Genomic DNA, 21,157 nt, shown 5'->3' with positions numbered 1-21,157 from the left:
GGCACCGGCTGCCCCAGTGTCTGCGCTGCATTCAAAACCGGCCCCAAGGGGAAAGTCCCCATCGAGGAGGATTTACATGAGCAGGAAAGGGGCCGTCTCGCGTAGCAGCAGCTTTGCCATTTTTAGGTACAGAGGCCAAGCCGGTCGGAGCGGCCGCTGTGTTTTGCAGAAGCAAGGGCCGCCGACTGGATGTTGCCCTGCCGTTTGCAGTGAAAGATGGCTGATCTTTGCACGAGGCTCTGGGTGCTCCAGGTGAACCTCTGGCTGATGGCTCTGGTCACAGGTAGGCATCAAACACGGGCTTTGCGTTTCAGAGTAAAGAAATGTGCACCCAGGCGATGCGCCGGCATGTGTCCCTTGCTTAGTGCAGTGAGGGACTTCACCCAGGTCTGGCTTTAAATGCATTCGTTTTAAACTTTGCAATCGCCGCTCTCAGTCCTGCTTTGTGCAGGAAGCCAGCCCCGGGCGCAGCGGAGCCAGGGAGGACCCGCGGGGGCTCGGGGCTCGACACCTGCCTTGGGTTTCGGGTTTTGCTTCCCATTGGGGTGCAGGGAGGGGTGCAGAGATGGGACACTTTCTTGGGTGGCCAGCTGGCTTTGGCAGGAGCCCGGTGCCAAGCGGGTGCGGAGCCTGCCCGGCTGTGGTTGCAGGTGGCAGGAAAAAAGGGTTGTTGGGGTTTTTTTTACCATTTATTGCTCTCGGAGGCCTGAGGACAGGGCCGGTACATTGCTGAGGCCACGGCCAAGCTGTGGGGTTCAGCGCCCAGGAGTGGAGGAGAAATGAGAGGAAAAAGGCTTTTGGGGGTGATTTGTGGGCCCTGTGTGAACATCCCTGTGCTGTTCCCCTTTGCATCCCCATGGAGAAGCAGCAGCTAAACCCAGGACACAGCTCCTGTCCCCTTCCAACCCCTCTTGCTTGGTGCAGGGACACCCACAAAAACCTGCAGCAGATCCCACCCTCACGTGGGGAAAACCTGTGCCCTCAGGAGAAAGGGCATTTAAAGGCTTGCTGTTGGGTGGCCACCCAAGTCCAGCACGGATTCGAGGTCGCAGGGTTTCATCCTGGCTCTCATGGTGGCTTCAAGGGAGGACAGGGGAAGCTCAGCCCACTTGTGCTAGCAATGGAAATCTTGGCTTTGAGGGGTGTGAGGGCTTTCAGGGTGAGGGACCAGCCTGGTCATCGTTTAGAAACACCAACGAAACATGGAGAGCAAAGCCCTGTGTCCCGGCTGGCCAGCAGGACCGCGGGTGGCAGGGACACGTACCCAACGCACAGCCTGGACAAGGCGCATCTCCCCATCTCAGAAAAAAATGAAATGGGGCTGGAGGGGAGAGTTCGCCTGCAGAGATGTAGGGGCTGGAGGTGAACAGGGCAGCACAGACCTGGAAGAGGCTCTGGGGCAGGGAGCAGAGCCGACGGCTGAGCCAGGAGGTCGCTGCCAGGCTGCTGTTCAGGGCAGAAAGGTCTGCAGCAGGGTGGCAAGGCTCAGGGCAAAGCTCCGGCTAGGGAATTGAACCTTCCTTCTTCTTCTTCTTCTTCTTCTTCTTCTGGGGGGAGTTTTGCAGCTGCCCCAACGTGCTGGGAGGTGGTGAAGCCCCCACCTCCATGCCAGCTTCCCCACTGCGGGGTTTGGCGAATATTCATCGAGCGGACAGAGCTGGGCACTGAAGCGGTGCGGTAAACAGGGCTGGTGCTTCCTGCCCAGCTGCAGCAAGAGGAACTGAGGCACAGGGGCACTGGAGCTGCGGGCAGGGACACCCATGGGTGCTGGGGGGTCCCCACCTCACCCTGCTTCCTGCACTGCATCGCAGGTCCCACAGCTCCATCCAGCCCTTGTCCCAGGGGGGCTGCATGGTCCCGGGGTCTGAGAACCCCCCCGACCATCACGGGGCTCCAAGCCCAGGGAAGTCCCGGCAGGGAGAGTGTTTCTGGTTGATTCAGAAAATGGAAAGTGTAAATAAAGAAGTGTGAGTCTGCCTGGACCCTTTCTGAGAGGTGCCAACCTCAGGAGATACTAGTGGCAAAGGCAGGTTTCACTAGGATGTCAACCAGAAAGCAACTTAGAGAAGATTCAGGAGATGGGATGGAAATAGAAGAGTTTGTACCCAAATCTGCGCTGCCCCATGTCCTCTGAGTGGGGCTCTGGTTGATGCTCCCAAGCACTCCCTCCCATACAGAGTGAGCACGAAGGACCCACGGTACGTGCCGTCCCATGTGGGACATCCTACATGGGCTTGTCCTGCATGGGCTTTTGGCCACTGTCTCAGGGACCTTCTCCTGTCTTGCAGGTGGGATGTCAGCAGGCAAGAATAGCACCTGGAGCAACACAGGTAACCTCTCAGACCCATCGGGCTCTTTCCCTGCGTGTGTCCCCAGGGTCCCTCCCGTCCCCACTGGCTGTGCCACGAAGATGCCAGTCCCCTGCAGAGCTGGAGATGTCCCATCACCCACAGGCCTTCTCCACCACAAAGGCAATTCCCAGGCTGTGACCTCCTCCATGGCATTTCCCCAGCCCTGCACCTTGCTCTCCCTCTGCAAAGCCGTATCCGTTTTGTCTTTCCTAAGCACACACGCGTTTTCCCTCTGCGTTCGCAGAGCACGTTGCATGAACAAGCCGTGCCTTGGGACCAGGCACTGGGTTCATGCACACAGTGCTTGTGCCGTTCCCACCCACGGGGTATTAAGCATGAACTCTGCAACCCAAACGAGCCCTCAAATTCACCAGCTCTGGGACCAAAACACGGGCAAAAATACAAAATACAGCAAAACGCAAAAAATGTGGAAGCATGAGAGAAGCCAGCTGGGGAGATGGGTCTGTCCTAGCAAAGGCTCCGTGGTGCGTACCAGCACAGGCTGTAATTTTGGAGCTGGGACTAACAAGATGTACATAGAGACGGGTGGGAGCAGCGAAAAAGTATTCCAGTGAAGCCATTCCCACAGAAATTTGGAGTTTCCATTAAAAGCATGTTTTCACCAGAAGTCTCTGATCTCTACGCCCAGATGATGATGATCCACCAAAACAAAGCTGAATGCTCAAAAGCAGTATAATCCATTAAAATGGAAAGCTCTTGACTGGGGAGATGCTGGGCGGGTCTCGTGGGAGCAGCTTATTTTCTGATGCTCCCCGGGTGCTGGGTCCTTGCTCGCCATGACCACCCTTGTCCCCTGGCAGGCAATGGGTGCCCCATGGTGCAGCAGCACCCGCGCTACGTGGCGGCCAAGAAGAACATGCCCGTCCACTTCATCTGCTACTCCCAGGAGCCCCACAGCATGCAGTGGTACAAAATGGCGGAGGACAGCGATCACCTCCACGAGCTGGATCACAGCACCTCCCGCTACAGCATCGAGAGGAAAAAAAACTACATCAACTTCACCATCATCAGGATCACCTACGAGGACAACGGCATCTACGTGTGTGACAGCAAGAATCTCAACGCGGAGAAGAAGCAGCCGCACTTGTGCGCGACAGAGCTCAGAGTCATGGGTGAGTGGGAGCTCCCCATCCTCCGTGCACCCCAGGAGATGTTCTTTCTCCTTCTCTCACCCTTACCCCCTCCATATGAACCCCACATCACGCTCCTATGCACCCACCTCTCCCCATACTGGTGGGACCCCTTCAGATACAACTGTAGATGCTCCATGGCACCACAGAGGTTTCTTTGCTCGTTGCCAGCCACCAACCAGCAGGACAACCTCCCCCGGGTTGCCCTGGCATGTCCATCCTGCAGAAACGCATCCCAGGGACTGCATTCCCCTAATAAATCAGATTTTTCCTGGTCCTGGCTAGTGATGGGTCCTGCCCAAGGTGTCTCATCCCAGAGCTGGTCACTGATGCCACCCCTGGGGCAGTCTGCAATGCTCTGGTCTCTCTCAAGGGGGAGGGCATGTCATCCTGGTCCCCCCCCATCCACTCTTGCTGACACACGAAGCTGTGGCCATGCCGAGCTCGTCCCCGTTCCCCGGGAGCCTGGCACAGAGGTGGGACTTGGGGCTCTCCCTGTGCTGCTGCTCCCAGGTCACAGTAACATCCAGCAGCTCCAGAGCAGGAACACCCTGAAAGACGCCATCATCATCATCCAGTCCATCCTGCTTGTCATCTTCATCAGCGTCCCCCTGCTCCTCTTCCTAGATAAAGTAAGTGACAGCGTCTCCAGCAGTGGGGATGTCCCCAGCTTTGCCGCTGCGGTGCTCACAGAGGTGTCCTGCATCCCGGGCAGGACACTGCTGGGGCTGGGGACAGGCAGGCACTGGGTTTGGGGCTGTTGCATGGGAGCGTGGCTAGCTGAAGTGGGAAAATAAGCATCTAAAACAGCGTGTGGGACTGCGTGGATTTGCCTGTGGAAGCGGTGGGACCTGGCCTGGGGGGGACAAGGCTGGGGACAGGGGATGGGGGATCCTGGTGGGTGCTGACACCCAACCTGTGACTCTCCTCTCCATAGGGTGAAGGCAAGGAAAGCCCAGAGGAGGACCACACCTATGAGGTAATGCTGCATTAATTATAGAAGTACCTCTGTAATAACCTGAGCCTTGAAATAGTCGGTTGTGCCCCTGCTGGGTGGCTGCTAGGTACCACCAGCCCTTGCAGGGCGCTTCGGGGCATCTTCCTCCCAAGGGCCTGTTGCACATCAGCTGTAAAGAGCTGCTCGTAAAACCAAGCCAAGCTCTGAGCACATCCAGCCAGCCATCCCCATCTTCTCCCCTCTCAGAAGCTGCCCCGATCTCCGGGGAAATAGCCAGGAGATGGGTCCCCACTTGGGGGTCCCAAGGGGAGACGCGCTGCAGATGGAACCAAGTGTCTCAGCCTCCTTCTTCTTGGTGCAGGGTCTGGAGGTGGAGCAGATGGCCACCTACGAGGACATCACTCCTTTCCGGGACGTGAAGGCCAAGTGGACAGTTGGGGAGCACCCAGGCGAAGAGTGAGGGGTCCTGTGCCCACCGCCAGGCCGGCACCGGCGGCACGGCTCCCTGCCAGCACCCTGCCGGCACCCGCGGGGACGGGCCCCCGGCTCCTGCCCTGGACCACGGCTCTGATGGGCACCTGGATTCCGGGCTGCGATCCCGGGCTGCAAACCACCTCCAGCAGCCTCGCGTGGAGCTCGGGTCCTGCTGCCCTTGGGTGCTCGCTTTGCCGCGTCCGGGCCGTGCCCACCAAGGCTGCCCTGCCCTGGCTGTCGCTCTCACCGCCCTGCTGATGAACCCCTAAAGCCTATGTAGAAATTAGGAGCCACCTGCAGTCCCCCCACTAGCAAACTGGCCCCCAACGCTGGGCAGCCCCACACCGCGGCGCTGAGCTCCTGCGTGGTTAATGCAACAGAAGTACCGGGGTGGGTGGGGGGTCTCCTCCAGCCCCACCATCCCTGGCAAGGAAAGGACCAGACTCTCCGTGTGCAAGGACCCTCCTGGGCTGCGAGACCCCGCAGCAGCCCTGGCAGAGGAGCCAAGGTGAGCAGAACCATGTGGGTGTTATGAGAAGCGGATTTTGGGCTGCTGTTTAGCTCTCAAGCCATGGACATGTCCAGCGGGCCAAGCTGGCAGTTGTCTGAGATGGAGGATCCTCCAAAAGCACCTCTTTCTCCCCAAAGACTACAGGAAAAGCTGGGGAGACAGCTCTCACCCAGAGGGTCTTGTGCAAGTCTTGCTCCCCTCCAGGCAAGAGCTAGCCCGTGTCATGAGGACGTCCCCGTGGTGAGGGACACGTCCGACCTCAGAACCTATGGGAAAGATGTAAATTGTGGGACACAAATGTCCAACTGCTTGGTCAAGTCCTAATAAAGGTAATGGGTAAATTCACGTCCTGCCCAGTCCGAAGGTGTCCCATAACCCTGGTGCCAGCGTCGGTGGGAAGCCCTGGGAACAAGGAGCAGCTTTTCATGGGTCCAGCTTAGCTAGAAACCAAACTTCACCTCGTCAGGGCCCCAAGCGCAGGCAGGGATGTAAAGCTGAGAGCAGCCGTGGGGCTCTCCTGGAAGCTCTCGCTAAGCACGCACGGGGCGACCTCCACGGTCCCAAGACGTCGGCTGGGGATGACAGACAAAGACCATCGCCAGGAACCGAAGCAGGAGAACAGGGCCCAGGGCCAGGAGCTCCACTCCCAGCTACATCTGGTCTCGCAAGAGAAGCTAAAAAACATCTGGAGAGGAGCAGAGCGGCGCTAATTGGTTTTGTTAATAAAAACTATTTTGGCACGGCAGCAGGAGCTGTGTGAGTGATGGGGCTCGGGGCCGGCTGGGCACCCAACACCAGGGTTCGGGGGGTCCAGAGCGGCACGGCCAGCACAGTACGGTGGGTTTGGTGGTTTTGGCTGGATGAGGTAGGACAAGGGGGTGACGAGAACTGTGGGGCTGTAAGTCTGTCCCCCCTCAGAGAGCCCATGGCCCCTGCACTCCTGTGGCTTGCGACATTTCGGGCCCCGAGGAGAGGAAGACAGGATCGCTTCGCTTCCCAAAAGAGCTGGCAGAAAAGGGAGGGTAAAATCGTGAGCAAACAGGGCTTTCCAGCAGGGAACAGGATGGTTCTTGTTTAGTAGTAAACCACCTTCATGGAAAAGAGGTATTCAATCTACAGAGGACAAAACCAGCATTTTAAGGTTGATTTTTACTAGTTAAATAAAACTATCCCAAATCAGTTGCATGCACATGTATATAAATGTTACTTAAACATGTTTTCCTTATAAAATTGATTAATTAAAGAAAGGAGTATTCACAGTGAGAGAAGTGAACTGGCTGTTCCCGGTTTCCATGTTTGCCAAGATTTTAGGACTAGCAGAGCTCATCCCTCCATCCCTTCTTTTAGTTACGAAATGGAAGAGGAAGGCAAGTTTTCTGGCCTTCCCCGTTCCCAACCACTTTCTCAGCTCTGCGTAAACAACTCGCTCAACTGACTTAACCGAATCATATGAAAAAAAGGAGAATCTGCTGTGTGCACCTGGAGAGGAAGCCACTGATGTCAAAAGCAGTTTCAGCGACCCCAGTTCCGCTCTGCCGCTTGGTCACCCTCTTAGCCCAGGGCTTTGGCTTCCTTTAAAATGTCAGAAGCAAATAAATATTTCTGTAGCGTCACTGTTTTATTTTAAACGCTTAGACTAGTTTCTAGTGAGCCTAGAGATAGGGTTTGTTGTAATTTTATGTTGAGATAGGTTTGTATTTAAAAGGCATTTAATGTAAATAAATATATTTCAGTATATACAGTCCAGGCTCTGTATTTTGTCCTGATTTGTATCCCTACCATCAGCAGGATGGCCAGGCAGACAGACTGGGTTGCAGTCCTGAACCTCTTCAGCCTCATCTTTAGAAATGGGTTCAGTGAAACCCAGCAGTTCTAGTTCCAGTAAATAAAACCCATCGATTCGATCTGAAAAGGAATATTTACCTTCCAAGTAGTGAGCTAGCAGAGGCAGTCAACCGTCGCTGAAAACCTCTGTCAACCACGTCGCGGCCCATCGAAGTGCAGAGCCTGGGCTGTGGGCCAGCAGCTGGCTCCTCGCTCAGGATTCACTGGTCGCAGCCCACCCATCAGCCTGGGAAGGGCTTCTCCGCACAGCCACCGCAGGCTGGGGCGTCAGGAGGACCCAAGGAGTATACGTGCCTGCAAGGAAAGTTGCTTCACTTGTTTAGATGCTGCTGGTGATGCTGAGGGTAAGGCGGGTGGACGCAGGACCACCCTGAAGAGAATTGAGGGGTTTTTTTCTCTTCCAAAAAAGAAAAGGAACTTGGAAATTACAGACTGTCACGCTGCTTTACGAGATGCTACTTTGGGTCGCAAATGTAGGCATTTGAAAGCTAGAAAAATGCCAAGCTGATATTTGAGAGCTGCTTATGCAACTGCAATTCTGCCAGTGGCATGTGTTTGCCCAGCCCAGCATTTCACAGTCACGCACTGCCTTCTCCACGAAGCTTCTGCCTCATTTAATGCCCAGAGATGATCGGGGACAAACCAAGCCTCAGGGGCACCGCGCAGTCTGGATCATCATGGCATCTCCGTGCTTGGCTGCAATATAAAAAACGTTGATTTAGCACCATGCTTTTACTAACAGAGCTAGAGAGGCAGCAGGGCAGCAAGTGATGGGCAGGACTCGGGTGCAAGGTGCTGTACCAATCTAGCTGCAGTGGTCGAGCATCATCATTAACAGGCAGCAGAGCCTGTGCTGGGCTGGGGTGCCTGCTGCTCTGCTCATTTCTGACAAATATTGACATATTTAAACACGATCTAGAGTAGAAAAACACACCCAGATGTTGCTGGCTATTGGGTGACGGGATACCTGATAGCTGCAGGACCCACTGTTCCCTCTTCTCTCGGGACTGACATTTACTCTGCACCACCACCACATCTCCAGTGAGCAAACACCCCAGGGGCTTCTCGGAACAGACCACGCTCTCCCCAGCATGTTTATTAACCAGCTCTCGCACCCTCTGCTCCAGCCGCCCCGGTGACGATGCTGCCTCTCGGAAACCGGAGCCATGCCAGGGCGGCACGGCAAACCCAGGGCCCGGGGGAGGCAAATCACCACCCCTGAGCGGGGAGCAGTCCCTGAACCCCAGACAAAGGGCCAGAACAGGGTGGTTTGGGGCAATCAGTGCTTTATGGGGAGTAAAAGTCCTTTAAGCCTCCCCTGGAGTTGCCCATCCCAGGTTCTGTCTTGTTTTGCTCAAAAGCAGGGATAGGTGTGCTATGACCTCTCCTCTTCCCCATCTCCTCCTCCCCATCTCTTCTACCTCCTTTCCACACCAGCCCTCTGCTTAATCCAGAGATATTTCACATTTGCATCTCAGGCAAGAGCAGGAAGATGCTCATAACCAGATCTTCTCATAGCCTTGTCCAGCTGAGGATGCGAGAAACCTCCCAGAGCTCTGGCATCTGGATTTGCAGTGGGCAGGCTGGGACCCGAACAAGCACCTGGGTATGACAGCTCTTTGTCACCCCTGTGGCAAACCAGCTCACCACAACTATTTGCTGAACATTTGAAATTTTGGTAGAAATTGAAAGAAATTACCTGGCAGAAATAGGATTCGTCTGACAACATCCAGCTCTATCCCCACTAACAATAAAGGGGAAAACATCCCACTTGCCTTAAGTCAGAATCCTCCCAAACTGGCCAGTCAGCCCTGTTAACCGTGGGCCAAGCCTGCAGAGCCAGGCAGGAAAATCAGGTGGACACGGCAAATTCCACCGTGTAAAAGCACTGATCTGATTTGGGATGGGTCTTCCAATGATCAAGAAACTTTTATTTGCAATAAACAGCAGAATATGGCAAAATCATTCAGCACCGATTTCATCCCTAGGCAAACAACCTCCCCAACCTTTACATCTATGTATAAATGACTACAATTAGGTAGCACCATTGCGAACACTTGTGCATTTATGCACGTAGAAGATATAGAGATGTTGTTGTGATCATGAACACATACATACATATTAAACAGACCCCCTGCTATATAAGGGGTGGCTCAACAGTTACCTTTCCCAGCCTAGATGAAAGGAGGAAACATTCACTGTCAGGCAACACCTGAGCAACTCACCGGGCAAAAATGGCTCCAGGTACTTTTATTTATTTCAGTTTTAAAGGATTGCCAGTGCTGCGCATGCGTAGGGTGATGGGAGATGATGATGGGGTGGTACTGTGGTGGGCTATACACACTCAGTGCCAGCCCTAAATTAAAATGTGGCAACTTATAAATCAATGAAAAAGAATACCTTTCCCTGCAGTGTGACTTTAATCCATGAATTAACTTAGGTAGTCTTTAGCCTAAATTGGGCAAGGAGAGGGTGGAGAACATGAAGAACAAAGTCAAGCCACAGTTATAATAGTTATTATTAACATAAATGTTGGCAGGGATACTAAAACTCATATTCAAAGCTGAAGACGGGGATCAGGATGATGTCTAATGCATATGTCCAAGTCCTACAGGCTCCAGGGCATTCCTCCACTGAAAGGTATTTGTCTGAGATTAACTTTGTGGTCTCTGCAAGCACAGATGGACGCTTGTGTGAGTTAGACGTCATGGGCTGAAAACCTTTAGGCTTGACAAAGATCACCAAATTCTACAGGTATGTCCCAGAGAGCAAAAGTCGCTGGTCACAGCACAGGTAATGTCATCAGCTCTCGTCCCAGCGAAGGCAGACAGCCGGTTTCACGTCAGCAGCATGGCATAAACCAAGGCTAACGTGAGGTACTCCCAGGCCCTCACCTGGTACTCACCATCCCCTGCTTGCTCACGCAATGAAGAGTGCACTGTGCTCTTCTCATGAGGGCAAGGCCTACAGAAAAACATGAGCATGTTAGGGAAAAACGTAGGGACACACTAGTTTTCATGGAGCAACAATGACTCTTCAGCCAGGAAGACACTGCTTACAACATTGGGAGCAGTACAAGCCCCGAGGGCACGTCTAGTGAAAGGGGACAGGGTTTCATTTGATTTTGGGGAGCGCTAAGCTCACCCACAGAGTCCAACAAGACATCAAGGAAGGTGAGCCCTCAGCCAGCACGGACAGAAGAGGCTGGGAATTAATTCCCAGGTGCCACCCCCCTCCTCAGCACAGTCACTAAAGGACTGCTAACACCTTTCCTCTCCACTTCGCTGCAGGGTCATGGTTTTCTCCTCTCTTCATTGCTGTGATCACTCTGGGACTGCAGTGGCCACAGGAAGCTGCCACCTTCCCGGCCATGCCCCTTTCCAACCTGTTTGCCAACGCTGTGCTGAGGGCCCAGCACCTTCACCTCCTGGCTGCCGAGACATACAAAGAGTTCGTAAGTGTTGTGGCCTCTGGGCATCTCCTCATTAGCTTGACGGTTTCAGGACTGTATAACTTCCTAGAAACAGAGACTTTTCAACTATTGATGTCTTCTCTGTCAGCTCTCGATGAGGAGAAAGGGTCGTAATAGGATAGGACAGGTTATGTCCCATCAGCCTGGACCCTGTCTCCTCCTCTCAGCTCTCTGCCCCCATCTCTGATCCTGCACAGTCCCCTCCTCAGGGCCATTGCTGCCCGCGTCCAAACCTCCTGCACAGGGTCAGCTGTCTCAAAGAGAAACCTGGCTCTGAAAGCAGTGGGAGACGGCACAGCTATTTTGCAAGACTTTCCTGTGCTGGTCACCTTTGGCCCTGGGTGATTCCGAGTGCTTAAAACTATCCAGTCTCCGCTGTTGCCAGGAGCTGGCATGAGCTGTCGCTTTGGCAAGAGCTGTCCTTGGGGGTCATCTACTCCTTGGGACAACCCGGTCCAAGCATGTTTTGCATTCACCTTAGAACCCTGGCTTAGTGAGAGGAAGACCTTTAGGTCCAGTAGCTATTGTGCCAACACACAAACTCCTGCTTCCTACCTGCCAGCCCTGTACAGAGACACCTCATGTCTCACATTTATTTCCTGCAAAGAGTAACCGTTCAGGACAGCTTGGGAAAGTGTCTATGGTCTTCTCCCAGTACACAGATCTGAGTGTATTTGGGATATCTCCACAGGAACGCACCTATATTCCAGAGGACCAAAGACACGCCAATAAAAATTCCCAGGCAGCATTTTGTTACTCGGAAACCATCCCTGCTCCCACAGGGAAGGATGACGCCCAGCAGAAATCGGTAAGTTCTCTCCCCTGGGGCAAGTACAGACCTGTTTGAAGAGCCCAGCTGTGCTTCATTACAGGAACAGAGGGTTTCCATCTGTGAGCACTTCAGTGCTTCATTCCTCCTCTCCCTTTTTTACTATTTAAACCCTGCATGAAGAAAGAAAGACTCTTCTGGGTTATGCTATAAATCATATTCCCACCCCAAGGATGAGAAAAACTATTGTCTGCACAGGACACGCGGCTGGGTGGTGCTCCTCAGCTTGCAAGCTTGTCTGTATCTGCTGAAGCTGCAGGAGCAGTGGCACATCTCTGCGTCACCTCCAGGCTGTTTCAGAGGGAGCAGGACACACAGGTAACTCTACCAAATACCTCATCTGCACAGCTTTGACCCTTTCTTTTCTTAATTTCAGGACATGGAGCTTCTTCGGTTTTCACTGGTTCTCATCCAGTCCTGGTTGACCCCGGTGCAATACCTAAGCAAGGTGTTCACAAACAATCTGGTTTTCGGCACCTCAGACAGAGTGTATGAAAAACTAAAGGACCTGGAAGAAGGGATCCAAGCTCTGATGAGGGTAAGTTGCAGCATGTAGCATGACTACAGAATGACAGAGATCCCCTAGATGCAGGGCACTCGGCTGTCAGGGTCTTCCACGGGATCCAAAGACCATGAGAAATCGCCCCACCTTCCACTCTGAAGACCAGTGGCATCCCTTGGACTTCGCTTACCTCAAGATAATGAGATCATGACACCCCATTGCACATGTTTCATCACTGGGGAGTATAAGAAAACACATAACAAATGTTAATAGCACTGCCATAACCACTCAGGTAGCAGGAAGATCACAACAGTCCAGACCCAAAGTCTTCCCAAACCCAGCCCCAAAGAATACTCAGTTGCTTAAATCTGCTGTACGAACGGCAACATAATGTTTGCTACATCTCCATGCAAAATACTTTAAAGTGGAGTAAATTTTGTGAGGTTTGCAACTTGACTTTAAGGACTCACAACATTTTATAAAAACAACCCGTATAAGTCTGTGTACAGATGGAAGCCTATGCTCTGATGCTTCTCTCTTACATTAATACAGCACCCAGACAGCTGAGAGCCGGAGAGTGATCTTCAAGGGTCACTCTTAATTTTTACTTTGTTGTTTTAAATGAAATTGCTTATTAACTGCTGGGACACCTTTTCAGTTATGCTTACTCTATATCTAAGTTTATCTGCCAGCATCACCATGTAGCTAGAGCTCTGAGACCTGTATCTGTGAGAAATGAGTCTGGACAATTATTTACATCTTCTAGCATCTAAATAACTCTGAAAGTCAGGCCCTGAGAGTAAACAGAGATCTTCTGTCCTGGCACTTCAGCTGCAGTAAGTGTATCAGTGTAATACGTATCAGTACCTTTTCCAGATTTTGCTCTCCATTTGATATGTGCTTGGGCATTGGGAAGCGGTACACAGAAACGAGACAAATAATCACATTTCATCCATTTACGACACTGTTTACTTAACCAAAACTGTCCTGTTTACTGTGCCAGCTGGTGAGCAAAGCAGGGCAGGAGGAGTGGCAGACTGCAGATCTCTCAGCTCCAGATGCACGTGGCTTGGGTCTGGGTTAGAGCTTTGTTCACTGGGAAAGTGGGAGAAAGGAGAGAATTATTTGCCCGGCTCCCCATCTCCTTGGCTAGAGTAGCTACAGAGAGACCCTGCAGCTCTCCCCTTATTTTAAGACCCCAAAAGACACACTCCTCCCTCCCTGCAGCCTTGTGCCCAGCTCCCTTCTCACTGGCAGCAATTTGTGTAGCATCACCCCTGCGGAACTATCCTTCCTGTAAACACATAAATGCAAAAGTACGTTTGAAATATGATTAAGAGTAGAGGGAAAAACCCCCAACCTCCTCTAAAGCTAGACGGGAGGCTTGGCAATGGGCCCCTCGGAGGACGCTCATCCCCAGGCCACCACCGCCTCCCCCAGCACCTCTCCATCCTCTCGCAGGAGCTGGAGGACCGGAGCCCACGGGGTCCCCAGATCCTCAAACCCACCTACGACAAATTCGACATCCACCTGCGCAACGAGGACGCCCTGCTGAAGAACTACGGCTTGCTCTCCTGCTTCAAGAAGGACCTGCACAAGGTGGAGACCTACCTGAAGGTGATGAAGTGCCGGCGCTACGGAGAGGGAAACTGCACCGTTTGACGCCGGGGATGGCTCCCCACCCACCCCGGCCCCTCGCCGGGCACGGCTGCCCCGCTCCTTGTAAAGAAAATCGGAGAATAAACCCGCTAGCTGCCGACACGTCTCTGGCTTTCGGGGGGCTGCGGGGACAGGCCGCCTTGGGGGGCCGGGAGGGACGAGCCGCCGCCGGGACAGGGTGGATTTGGGGCTGGGGGGGGGGGTGGATTTGGGGGGCTTTTCCCTCGCACTCATGGCTGGGGCCCACACTCCCGACCGAGGTCCGGCTGCGGCGGCAGAGCGGGGCCGAGCCGAGGGCGGGGCGGGGCGGGAAGGCGGGCCGCTCCGGCATGGCGGAGGTGGTGGAGTTCCGGGTGCCCACAGGGAGCGCCCAGACGCTGCTGGTCTGGGGGCTGGAGCCGGAGCCGGGCCTGGAGGTGAGGCGAGGCCTCGGACTGGGCCTGAGGAGCGGGGCTGGGGAGCCGGGCCCTGGAAAACCTCCCCCCCCCGGCACTGAGGAGCCGGGGCTGGGATCCCCCGGGGCTGGGGAGCCGGGCCCTGGACCCCCCCCCAGGGCTGAGGAGCGGGCCCTGGACCCCCCACGATCGCTCTCCCCTCTGGAGCTCAGGCCCCAGATCCCCCACATCTGTACTGATGGCTTCACCTGTGCAATAATAATAATATATTTTTAAATCCCTCCCTTTTATGTTTTTTGGGTTTTAATAATTTTTTAGTTTCCTTGCCTCCCTGAGGCATGCTGGGCACAGGGCAACCCTGAAGGGGTGTCGGGCCACCCCAGGGTGATTTCTGTCCCTGTACCATGGCCGGTTTTGCGGTCTGCACAGCAAAACTACTAAGAGATCAGCAAAAGATGGAAGAGCTGGAACAGAACCCCGTTACTCTGCCTGCAAAAGATCGTGCTAAGGTTTCACGGAAAGCTTCGGAAAAGCAGCGCACCCAGACAAAGCGGGATGGCAGAGAGCAAGAGGCAGTCCGGGATGAGGATGACTGGGGGGACAGAAAATCCCATGTCTGTCTTTGCTCTCCTCCTGATGCAGAGGCTGGATGATAATGGAGATGAGACGTCGTCAGGGTCAGAGGTCCAGCCAGGTTGAGCTTATTTTTGTGGAGAGATACTCATCGTCAGCCTCACTGCTTATTCCAGGGCTTATTGCCGTTAACAGTACTAAAAACTTTTCTCGTTTTCTAGGTAATTAGGTCTTGTGAGTAGTCTGTTGCTGTTGCTCAGCCCCTGGAGCACTCATAGATATTTCAAAAGACCCTTTTTCTCTTGTTTTTCCTCAGCATTCCCTGTTTTCAGCATTTTCCAAATTTGGGCTGCTCTACTCCGTGCGAGCACACAGAAATGCTGCTGTGGCAGGGCCTGGGTATTACGCCGTCATCAAGTTTTATTCAGCTGGAGATGCCAGCAGGGCCCAGCGCACGTGCAATGGGCAAAGGCTGTTTCAGAAATCTCCCTTGAAGGTAAGCAGAACGGCCCCAGGTGTGGAACTTGCAGGACTCAGCACCGTGACCTCCAGCAGCAGGTTAGAATCACACGAAATATTTGTTGATCTCAGTGATGTTTCCTGTGCAGAAAGTTTATTAACTTGTGGCTGGGCACTACCACCGTGGTGACATCCCCCACCGCTGGCTCCCAGGTAGCATTTAAGCAGTAAAATGGTAGCATCCCTCCTCTGGAATAATTTGCAGGGCCCGTTCCTGGGTAAAAAATATTTAACACATCTCAGAAGCACACGTGCGGTCAGGGCATAGGTTACCTTCAGGTGACTCTCCCGGAGCTATCAGTGGTGTGTCTGTAGTGGGAACCTTACAAGCAAAGCCTGGCTAACTAGGGTTCTTCTTTCTTGGACAGGTTTGTGTTTGCACCAAGCAGAATGGGTTTCAGCAACAAGTCCTTGCTCTCAACAGCAACAAGTGCCAGGAGTTGGCCAACCACTACCTTGGCTTTAACGGCTGGTCCAGTTGCATCGTCACAGTAAGGGACCCTTTATATTCATCCATCATCCTTCCCCTCATCCTCTTCTTAAATAGAGTGGTTGGTGGAATAAGAAGAATTGTCCTCAAACCAGCAAATAATAGACAGCTACAAGAGCTGCATTTTGGACCACAAATGGTATTTTGAAAGCCTGGGGAGAGAAGATCGCTGTGGGTGAGGGCACTGGCTTGGCTTCTGTTAATAAAAATGGGGGTGGCTGTGATGAAAGCAGTGCCAGGGCCTGACAGTAGTCTTTGTGTGCTGAAAGTGTCTGAGATGACTGAGACTCCCAGAGGATGGGGACTATGAGGTATTTCTAAAATAGGGTGAAAACGGTAAACATCCTGCTCTGCCTTCACCATGTGCTTCTGCCTTGGAGTCGCATGCTGTGCAGAGAAGGTCTGTGGTATGCAGGCATAGGCCTAAGTGGTCGTAACATCTCCTTCCTATTTAATCGAAATTAATTACCTGTGGTCTTCCCAACAGCTGCAGAATGTATCTGACTTGGATGGTGAGAATGAGGAACTGGGAAAGACATTACAGAAGCGATCCGTGAAATACCTGTGTGCTGTAGAGGTGACACTGCCCAACCATGGGGTACGCACCAGGGGAGTTGCCCTCGGTGAGGCAGACGTAGAAAACGGTGAAGGTACGTTTTGGATGCAGCTGGAAGTCTCTCTTAGGAGCCACGCTGGTCAATCTTGCTTTTGCACAGTTTGTGGGTCTGATAAAATATCTGAATTCAGCGGGAGGCAAGGATCTGTGCAGGGCCTCATGAGCTGCTGTGCTGTACAGCAAGGGATCCTGAGCATGCCTCTTCCCTCCCTGCTTCACACCAGTATTGCTTTCCTACCCTCTGTTCTCTCCCTCTCGCCTGCAGCGTTATTCATTCCCCATCACAGCCACTTCTGGTGTGAACATGCCATGCGATCGTGTCTGTGGCACAGCTCCGGTGCCAGCGGGGCTCTGCACTGCCCGCTGCCCTGGGCAGGGTCCTGACACAGGCCTGAGGATCGTGTGCTGCTGTGGGTTGGCACACGAAGGCCCTGTGAGGGTGCTGCCATGCTGCCGACAACTCCCGAAACATAAGCAGCTTTCTTATCAGATCCATAAAGCTGTGTTTGGTTACGTTTCCTAGTGCGATGCAGCTGGTGAGCTTCATATGCAGAGTGTCATCTTAATAACATGCTGCTTGTTGTGTTCAGATCCTCTCGAGTTTGTCACAGCCTCAAGAAGAGTTCAGAGACTCGCAGTCGGGAAAGCTTTGTCTAGTGCCTTTCAGAAGATAGTCCTCATAGTCTTAGGTAAGGCCTATTTTTGTATTAAACACTGGGGTGTTTGGGCTAACGATATTATAACTTTCATGATAATTGATATGAATTCTTTTTCTCTGAACCTTTCTTGGGATTCATTGAGGCTTGGGGGGTCTCGGGCAAAATGAAAATTGTGTTGTGGTCTGTAATGATTTAACAGAGTGGTTCCACCCTATGAGCTATGTGAGTGAAAGGAAAATCCGACAGGAGGTCAGATTTTTTTGTGATAAATAAGTCATTGAAACTCCAAATTCCAAGAGTGTAAACACTGGCAGGGAGAGCTTTTTAACACTACATGTGCATGCCGAATAGGGATGTGAGGAAGTTCTGCTTCCAGGGGTAACATGAACTGAATTGCAGCACTTTGCACATTCCTGTCCTGCTTCCAAGCCAACCAGGTGCCGTCAAAGGTCCGTGCCCCACTATTGTGTTCAGTGTTGCTTCTTCGGGGCTACTATCTCCTTCGAGTTTTTAATCATTGAAGCTGGCTCTGTGCCTACCCAGGAACTGCTAGATCTGCTTTCTCTAGGTTCCAGGTCTTGTGCTTTCTGAGTTTTTAGGTGACTCCTGTTTATGTGGTATCTGAGTGCTTCAGTCTTTTACGCTTATCAGGACAGACCCTGATGGGATCAGGTCAGTGCTGCTATCCTTATTTTACAGAGAGGGGCCTTTCATCTGCCAGATTCCTCCCCGGCGTTCTTTAAGGTGTTCTTTTGAAAGGTGGGTTTCTGGATTCAGATGTTTTGCAGTGCTTCCTGCCTTCTGATCCATCACATACACAGAGACCGGCAATTAACATGCTCCATCCTCTCCATAGATTTTTGCTTCCTCGATTTCAGTTTCCACTCCATTCAGTAAGAGCCATCTGGTTTTCTGCAGGGATAGACAGGCAGGTAGGCCAGAGAAAGCACCACACTCATCCAGACCAACCAGCCACTCGCTCTGAAAGCCATTTTGAAGCAGAATTGTCCCATTTGGAGTTTAGGGTAGGTTTATTGTCATTACACGCAGTAGTAACTGACCGTGTCTCTGGCTGTTTATTCTGTTTCAGAGAATGGGAAAGTGGCTGTGGAGTACCGTTCCTCCCAAGAGGAGCCCACAGACTCCTTAACAGAAGAGGAACTAAAGGGGCTTGTTCAGGTAAAAGCGGTGGATATTTAGCTTTTTCACAGGACCTGTATGTTCCATCTAGGGATGGGGATACAGCTGTTAACTGTTACAGCCTCTGGCACCCTCCTTTTATGCAGCAATTACCTCGACTTAAATCTCAGGAAGTAATTACATCTTGGAATTGTACAGCACGCTAAGGTTTTAAAACTCCTACTTTTTTGGGTATCTTGGTGCAGAAATGCATGTATATTTTAGAAGGCCCAGGAAAGCGAGCAGTTAGGGTACAGGAGTATTATGGTGCAGCTTGACAGGTCTCACACATGACAGTGTCCAGGACTGCTCTTCATAGAATCTGTGAAAGTGAAAATCCCGGTAAAGCCACAGTAGGTTAAATCAAATGATTTTTTAATAAGTTCTTAAATAAATCAAACTCCCCATCTAGAAATGCACTTCATAAACTTATCCTTACCCAGAGGGAATGATTGTTAAAAGCTTTGGTGAAATAAAAGCTTTGGTGAAATCCCTGCAGGTAATTGTGGCATCTGTTAGCATCCACCGAACAAAAATACCCTGGTACAACAGTAAAACTTTAATCATCGTGCTCAGTGAGATGAGTTCTGCGTGCCAGCCTTTGCATGCAGCCAGTCATGAGCAGAGGATTTTCATCTCGCTTAGTTTGAAAACACTGCTGCTTACCAGGGGCGATCACTGATACGGCAGTCTTTTGAAAGCAAGCGTCACTCTCACATGATGCATCAGCTCCGCGCTGCGCAGTGTCTGACGACTTCTGCAGTTTGCATGGAGGAAGTGTCTAACGAACCTTGTGACACGTTATTCCATTTGATGACACTGAGTCACCTAGTGTCCACAGGCAGAACTATCTTCCCTTCCTCCTGAAGAGTAGCAGTAAAATAGGAGTATTTTGGTGTGTGAAGTAAATAACGTCCATCGGGGGAGGGGGTTGTCAGTTGAGAAGATGAAATTTCTGCTGGTTTGTTCTCTCTGCATTTTCCTGTCTGCAGCCCCTTCTATCTGACCTCTTTTAAACCCACAGAGAGCTGAGTTAACATGTAATGACCATAAGAGAAGTGAGCAGCAAAGTCAAACAGAAAGCCTGCTGCTTCTCAAAACTGTCTTTTAGAAGAAGGGTCATCCCTCACCTCCCCTGCTATCTCACTTCCCTTGTGATGGTGTGTGGGAGGTAATTCGGTGCTCTCGCTCCACAAGGCACTTTCCAGCCTGATAGGAATAGACCGGAATTCGGAAGGCCCTGCTTGGGAGGAAAGCTTCTGGGTGTCCTTTTGTTCATTGCCTTGTGATGTCGGTCAGTCTTTCCAAACCAGAAATGTTCCCGAGTTGGTAAATTCTGGGGAGGCTGTCTTTTGTACGTGGTAAAAATATATTGTTTCCAGGTGCAGAGGGATGAAGCTAAAATATGTTGTAGGGAAAGAAATTTACTCTTGATTTCTCTTCCCAGGTCAATGAATTGTCCTTGGAACAGTTTGACCTCGAAGAAGAAGTTTTGTCTGATCTCAGTTTTGATGATGAGCTCGCTAGCCGGGAGAATTAGTGCAGCTCTGTCGTCACATCGTTTCCAAAAGTTTTGCAGTGTTTGATTGGAATGAAAGTCTTAACTCTGTGAAGTGACGTGTGCGTCATATCCAATGTTTTCTTTTTCTCCAAATACCTAACAGCAAAAGACATGGGCAATAAACCTAGTGTTACTAAAATTAAGCCCAAAAATACATGCTGTTTTTGGAGAGGAAGTGTTTTCCTGTTAACTTATCCAGGTCAGCTATATATGGAAGCCAGCTTAGCTGCATGATTATTATTTAGACAGCATAACAGATGTGCATAGCACTTATAGAAAAATAAAAGGAACAAGCCCACGCTGCAAGAGCCTACAGTTCAGGTTCCCTCTGATCTGCAGGAGAAAGCCGGAGATGGCAGAAAGAGATGTCTTACCAGCAGGAGTAGCTGTGGTACTTACACACGTCTGCACAGGCACAGAACAAAGTATTTCTCTAAGTGAAATTTCTTTTAAAGAAATAAGCCTAAGTCTTGTAATAATGTGTTGAGCCACATGTGCCACAAGAGCCACATGTGTTGAGCCCCAGCTATAAGTAGTTGGGACGTTATCACTATGTAAAGCAAAGATTCTTTCTAACGTCCAACAGGTTTTTCATTAAATTAAGTAAAATTTTGTAACTCAGTGTGATGAATGAACCTCAGAGGCAGCACAAGCAATGAGAAGGGGCATCAAGCTCCTCAAATCATGGGGGGGGGGGGGGGGGGAATGCTTATTTGATAACAAACCTCTGCTCAGATTTTTTGACCTCTCTTTGGAAAAAAAGATGATTGAAAACTGGGAGAGCTCAGGGAAGAGCCACAGGAATGATCTGAGATCCCTCTCAAAATGAGAGGAGTGTGGCCTGTTTAATTTAACAAAAAAGAGAGGAAAGGGGTGATTTGCTCCAGGAGAAGACACCTGAGACCGGGTGAGCTTTTTAACCGGGAAGGCAAAGGTGAAACAAAATCCAGTGGCTGGACGCTGAATTTAGAGAAATCCAAGTGGGAAGCAAGATGCAGTGTTTCACAAGGGGGAATACTGCAGGGAGGGAGCGGCCCTCCGCGGGACAGGTAAATCCTCCACTGGGGCAAGTTCCCAGGCGGAGATTGTAATTACATTATATTCTATTATACGCTCTCTTGATGGCGGAGACGCCTGAAGCCCCAGATCCCGCTCCGAGCCGTGAGGCGAAGGGCCGCAGTGGCGAGGCCTGCGCCCGGCCCCAGGCCTGCGGTCCCCCCCTCCCCGTTGCCTGGCGACCCCCAGCCGGGCCTGCTCCGCCATGGGCCTGTCCCGGCCCTGCTGCCCGCTCCTGCTGCTGGTGCTGCTGCTGGCGGCGGCCCCCTGCCCGGGGCGGCCCAGGGGGCCTGCCCGCTCCCCTGCCGCTGCCGACGGCGGCTGCTGGACTGCAGCCGTGCCGCCCTGGCCGGCGTG

The 21,157-nt window shown here is 52.0% G+C and overlaps 3 protein-coding genes across 3 annotated transcripts; all 3 read left to right on the top strand.

The window, feature by feature from the left end:
* Window positions 1–216: 216 nt before the first annotated feature.
* On the top strand, window positions 217–4,920 carry CD79B (CD79b molecule). The gene is made up of 6 exons (XM_050911964.1): window positions 217–283; window positions 2,289–2,330; window positions 3,173–3,484; window positions 4,016–4,134; window positions 4,440–4,481; window positions 4,822–4,920. Exons 1-6 carry the CDS (start codon window positions 217–219, stop codon window positions 4,918–4,920), a joined length of 681 nt encoding a protein of 226 aa, XP_050767921.1.
* Window positions 4,921–7,613: 2,693 nt separating this feature from the next.
* On the top strand, window positions 7,614–13,755 carry LOC127026750 (somatotropin-like). Its single transcript, XM_050912059.1, is given in 7 exon segments — window positions 7,614–7,634; window positions 9,476–9,534; window positions 10,581–10,710; window positions 10,712–10,744; window positions 11,454–11,570; window positions 11,968–12,129; window positions 13,555–13,755. Coding segments are annotated over 7 exon segments (723 nt in total).
* A 326-nt stretch (window positions 13,756–14,081) lies between these two features.
* RDM1 (RAD52 motif containing 1) lies at window positions 14,082–20,393 on the top strand. Its single transcript, XM_050911796.1, has 7 exons — window positions 14,082–14,168; window positions 15,037–15,216; window positions 15,608–15,730; window positions 16,217–16,379; window positions 16,936–17,034; window positions 18,095–18,183; window positions 19,631–20,393. The coding sequence occupies exons 1-7, from the start codon at window positions 14,082–14,084 to the stop codon at window positions 19,721–19,723; spliced, it is 834 nt and encodes a 277-aa protein (XP_050767753.1). The 3' UTR covers window positions 19,724–20,393.
* Window positions 20,394–21,157: the final 764 nt, after the last annotated feature.

Source organism: Gymnogyps californianus, chromosome 28 (assembly GCF_018139145.2).
Source record: "Gymnogyps californianus isolate 813 chromosome 28, ASM1813914v2, whole genome shotgun sequence".
Classification (NCBI taxonomy): domain Eukaryota; kingdom Metazoa; phylum Chordata; class Aves; order Accipitriformes; family Cathartidae; genus Gymnogyps; species Gymnogyps californianus.
The sequence above is the reverse complement of the archived record's forward strand: the minus strand, read 5'-3'. Positions and strand labels throughout refer to the sequence as shown.

Coding starts and splice junctions, on each gene's coding strand:
- CD79B (XM_050911964.1), top strand. CDS start 217: ATGGCTGATCTTTGCACGAGGCTCTGGGTGCTCCAGGTGAACCTCTGG. Junction 3,485..4,015: donor GACAGAGCTCAGAGTCATGG/GTGAGTGGGAGC, acceptor TGCTGCTCCCAG/GTCACAGTAACATCCAGCAG. Junction 4,135..4,439: donor TGCTCCTCTTCCTAGATAAA/GTAAGTGACAGC, acceptor TCCTCTCCATAG/GGTGAAGGCAAGGAAAGCCC.
- RDM1 (XM_050911796.1), top strand. CDS start 14,082: ATGGCGGAGGTGGTGGAGTTCCGGGTGCCCACAGGGAGCGCCCAGACG. Junction 14,169..15,036: donor AGCCGGAGCCGGGCCTGGAG/GTGAGGCGAGGC, acceptor GTTTTTCCTCAG/CATTCCCTGTTTTCAGCATT. Junction 15,217..15,607: donor TTCAGAAATCTCCCTTGAAG/GTAAGCAGAACG, acceptor TTTCTTGGACAG/GTTTGTGTTTGCACCAAGCA.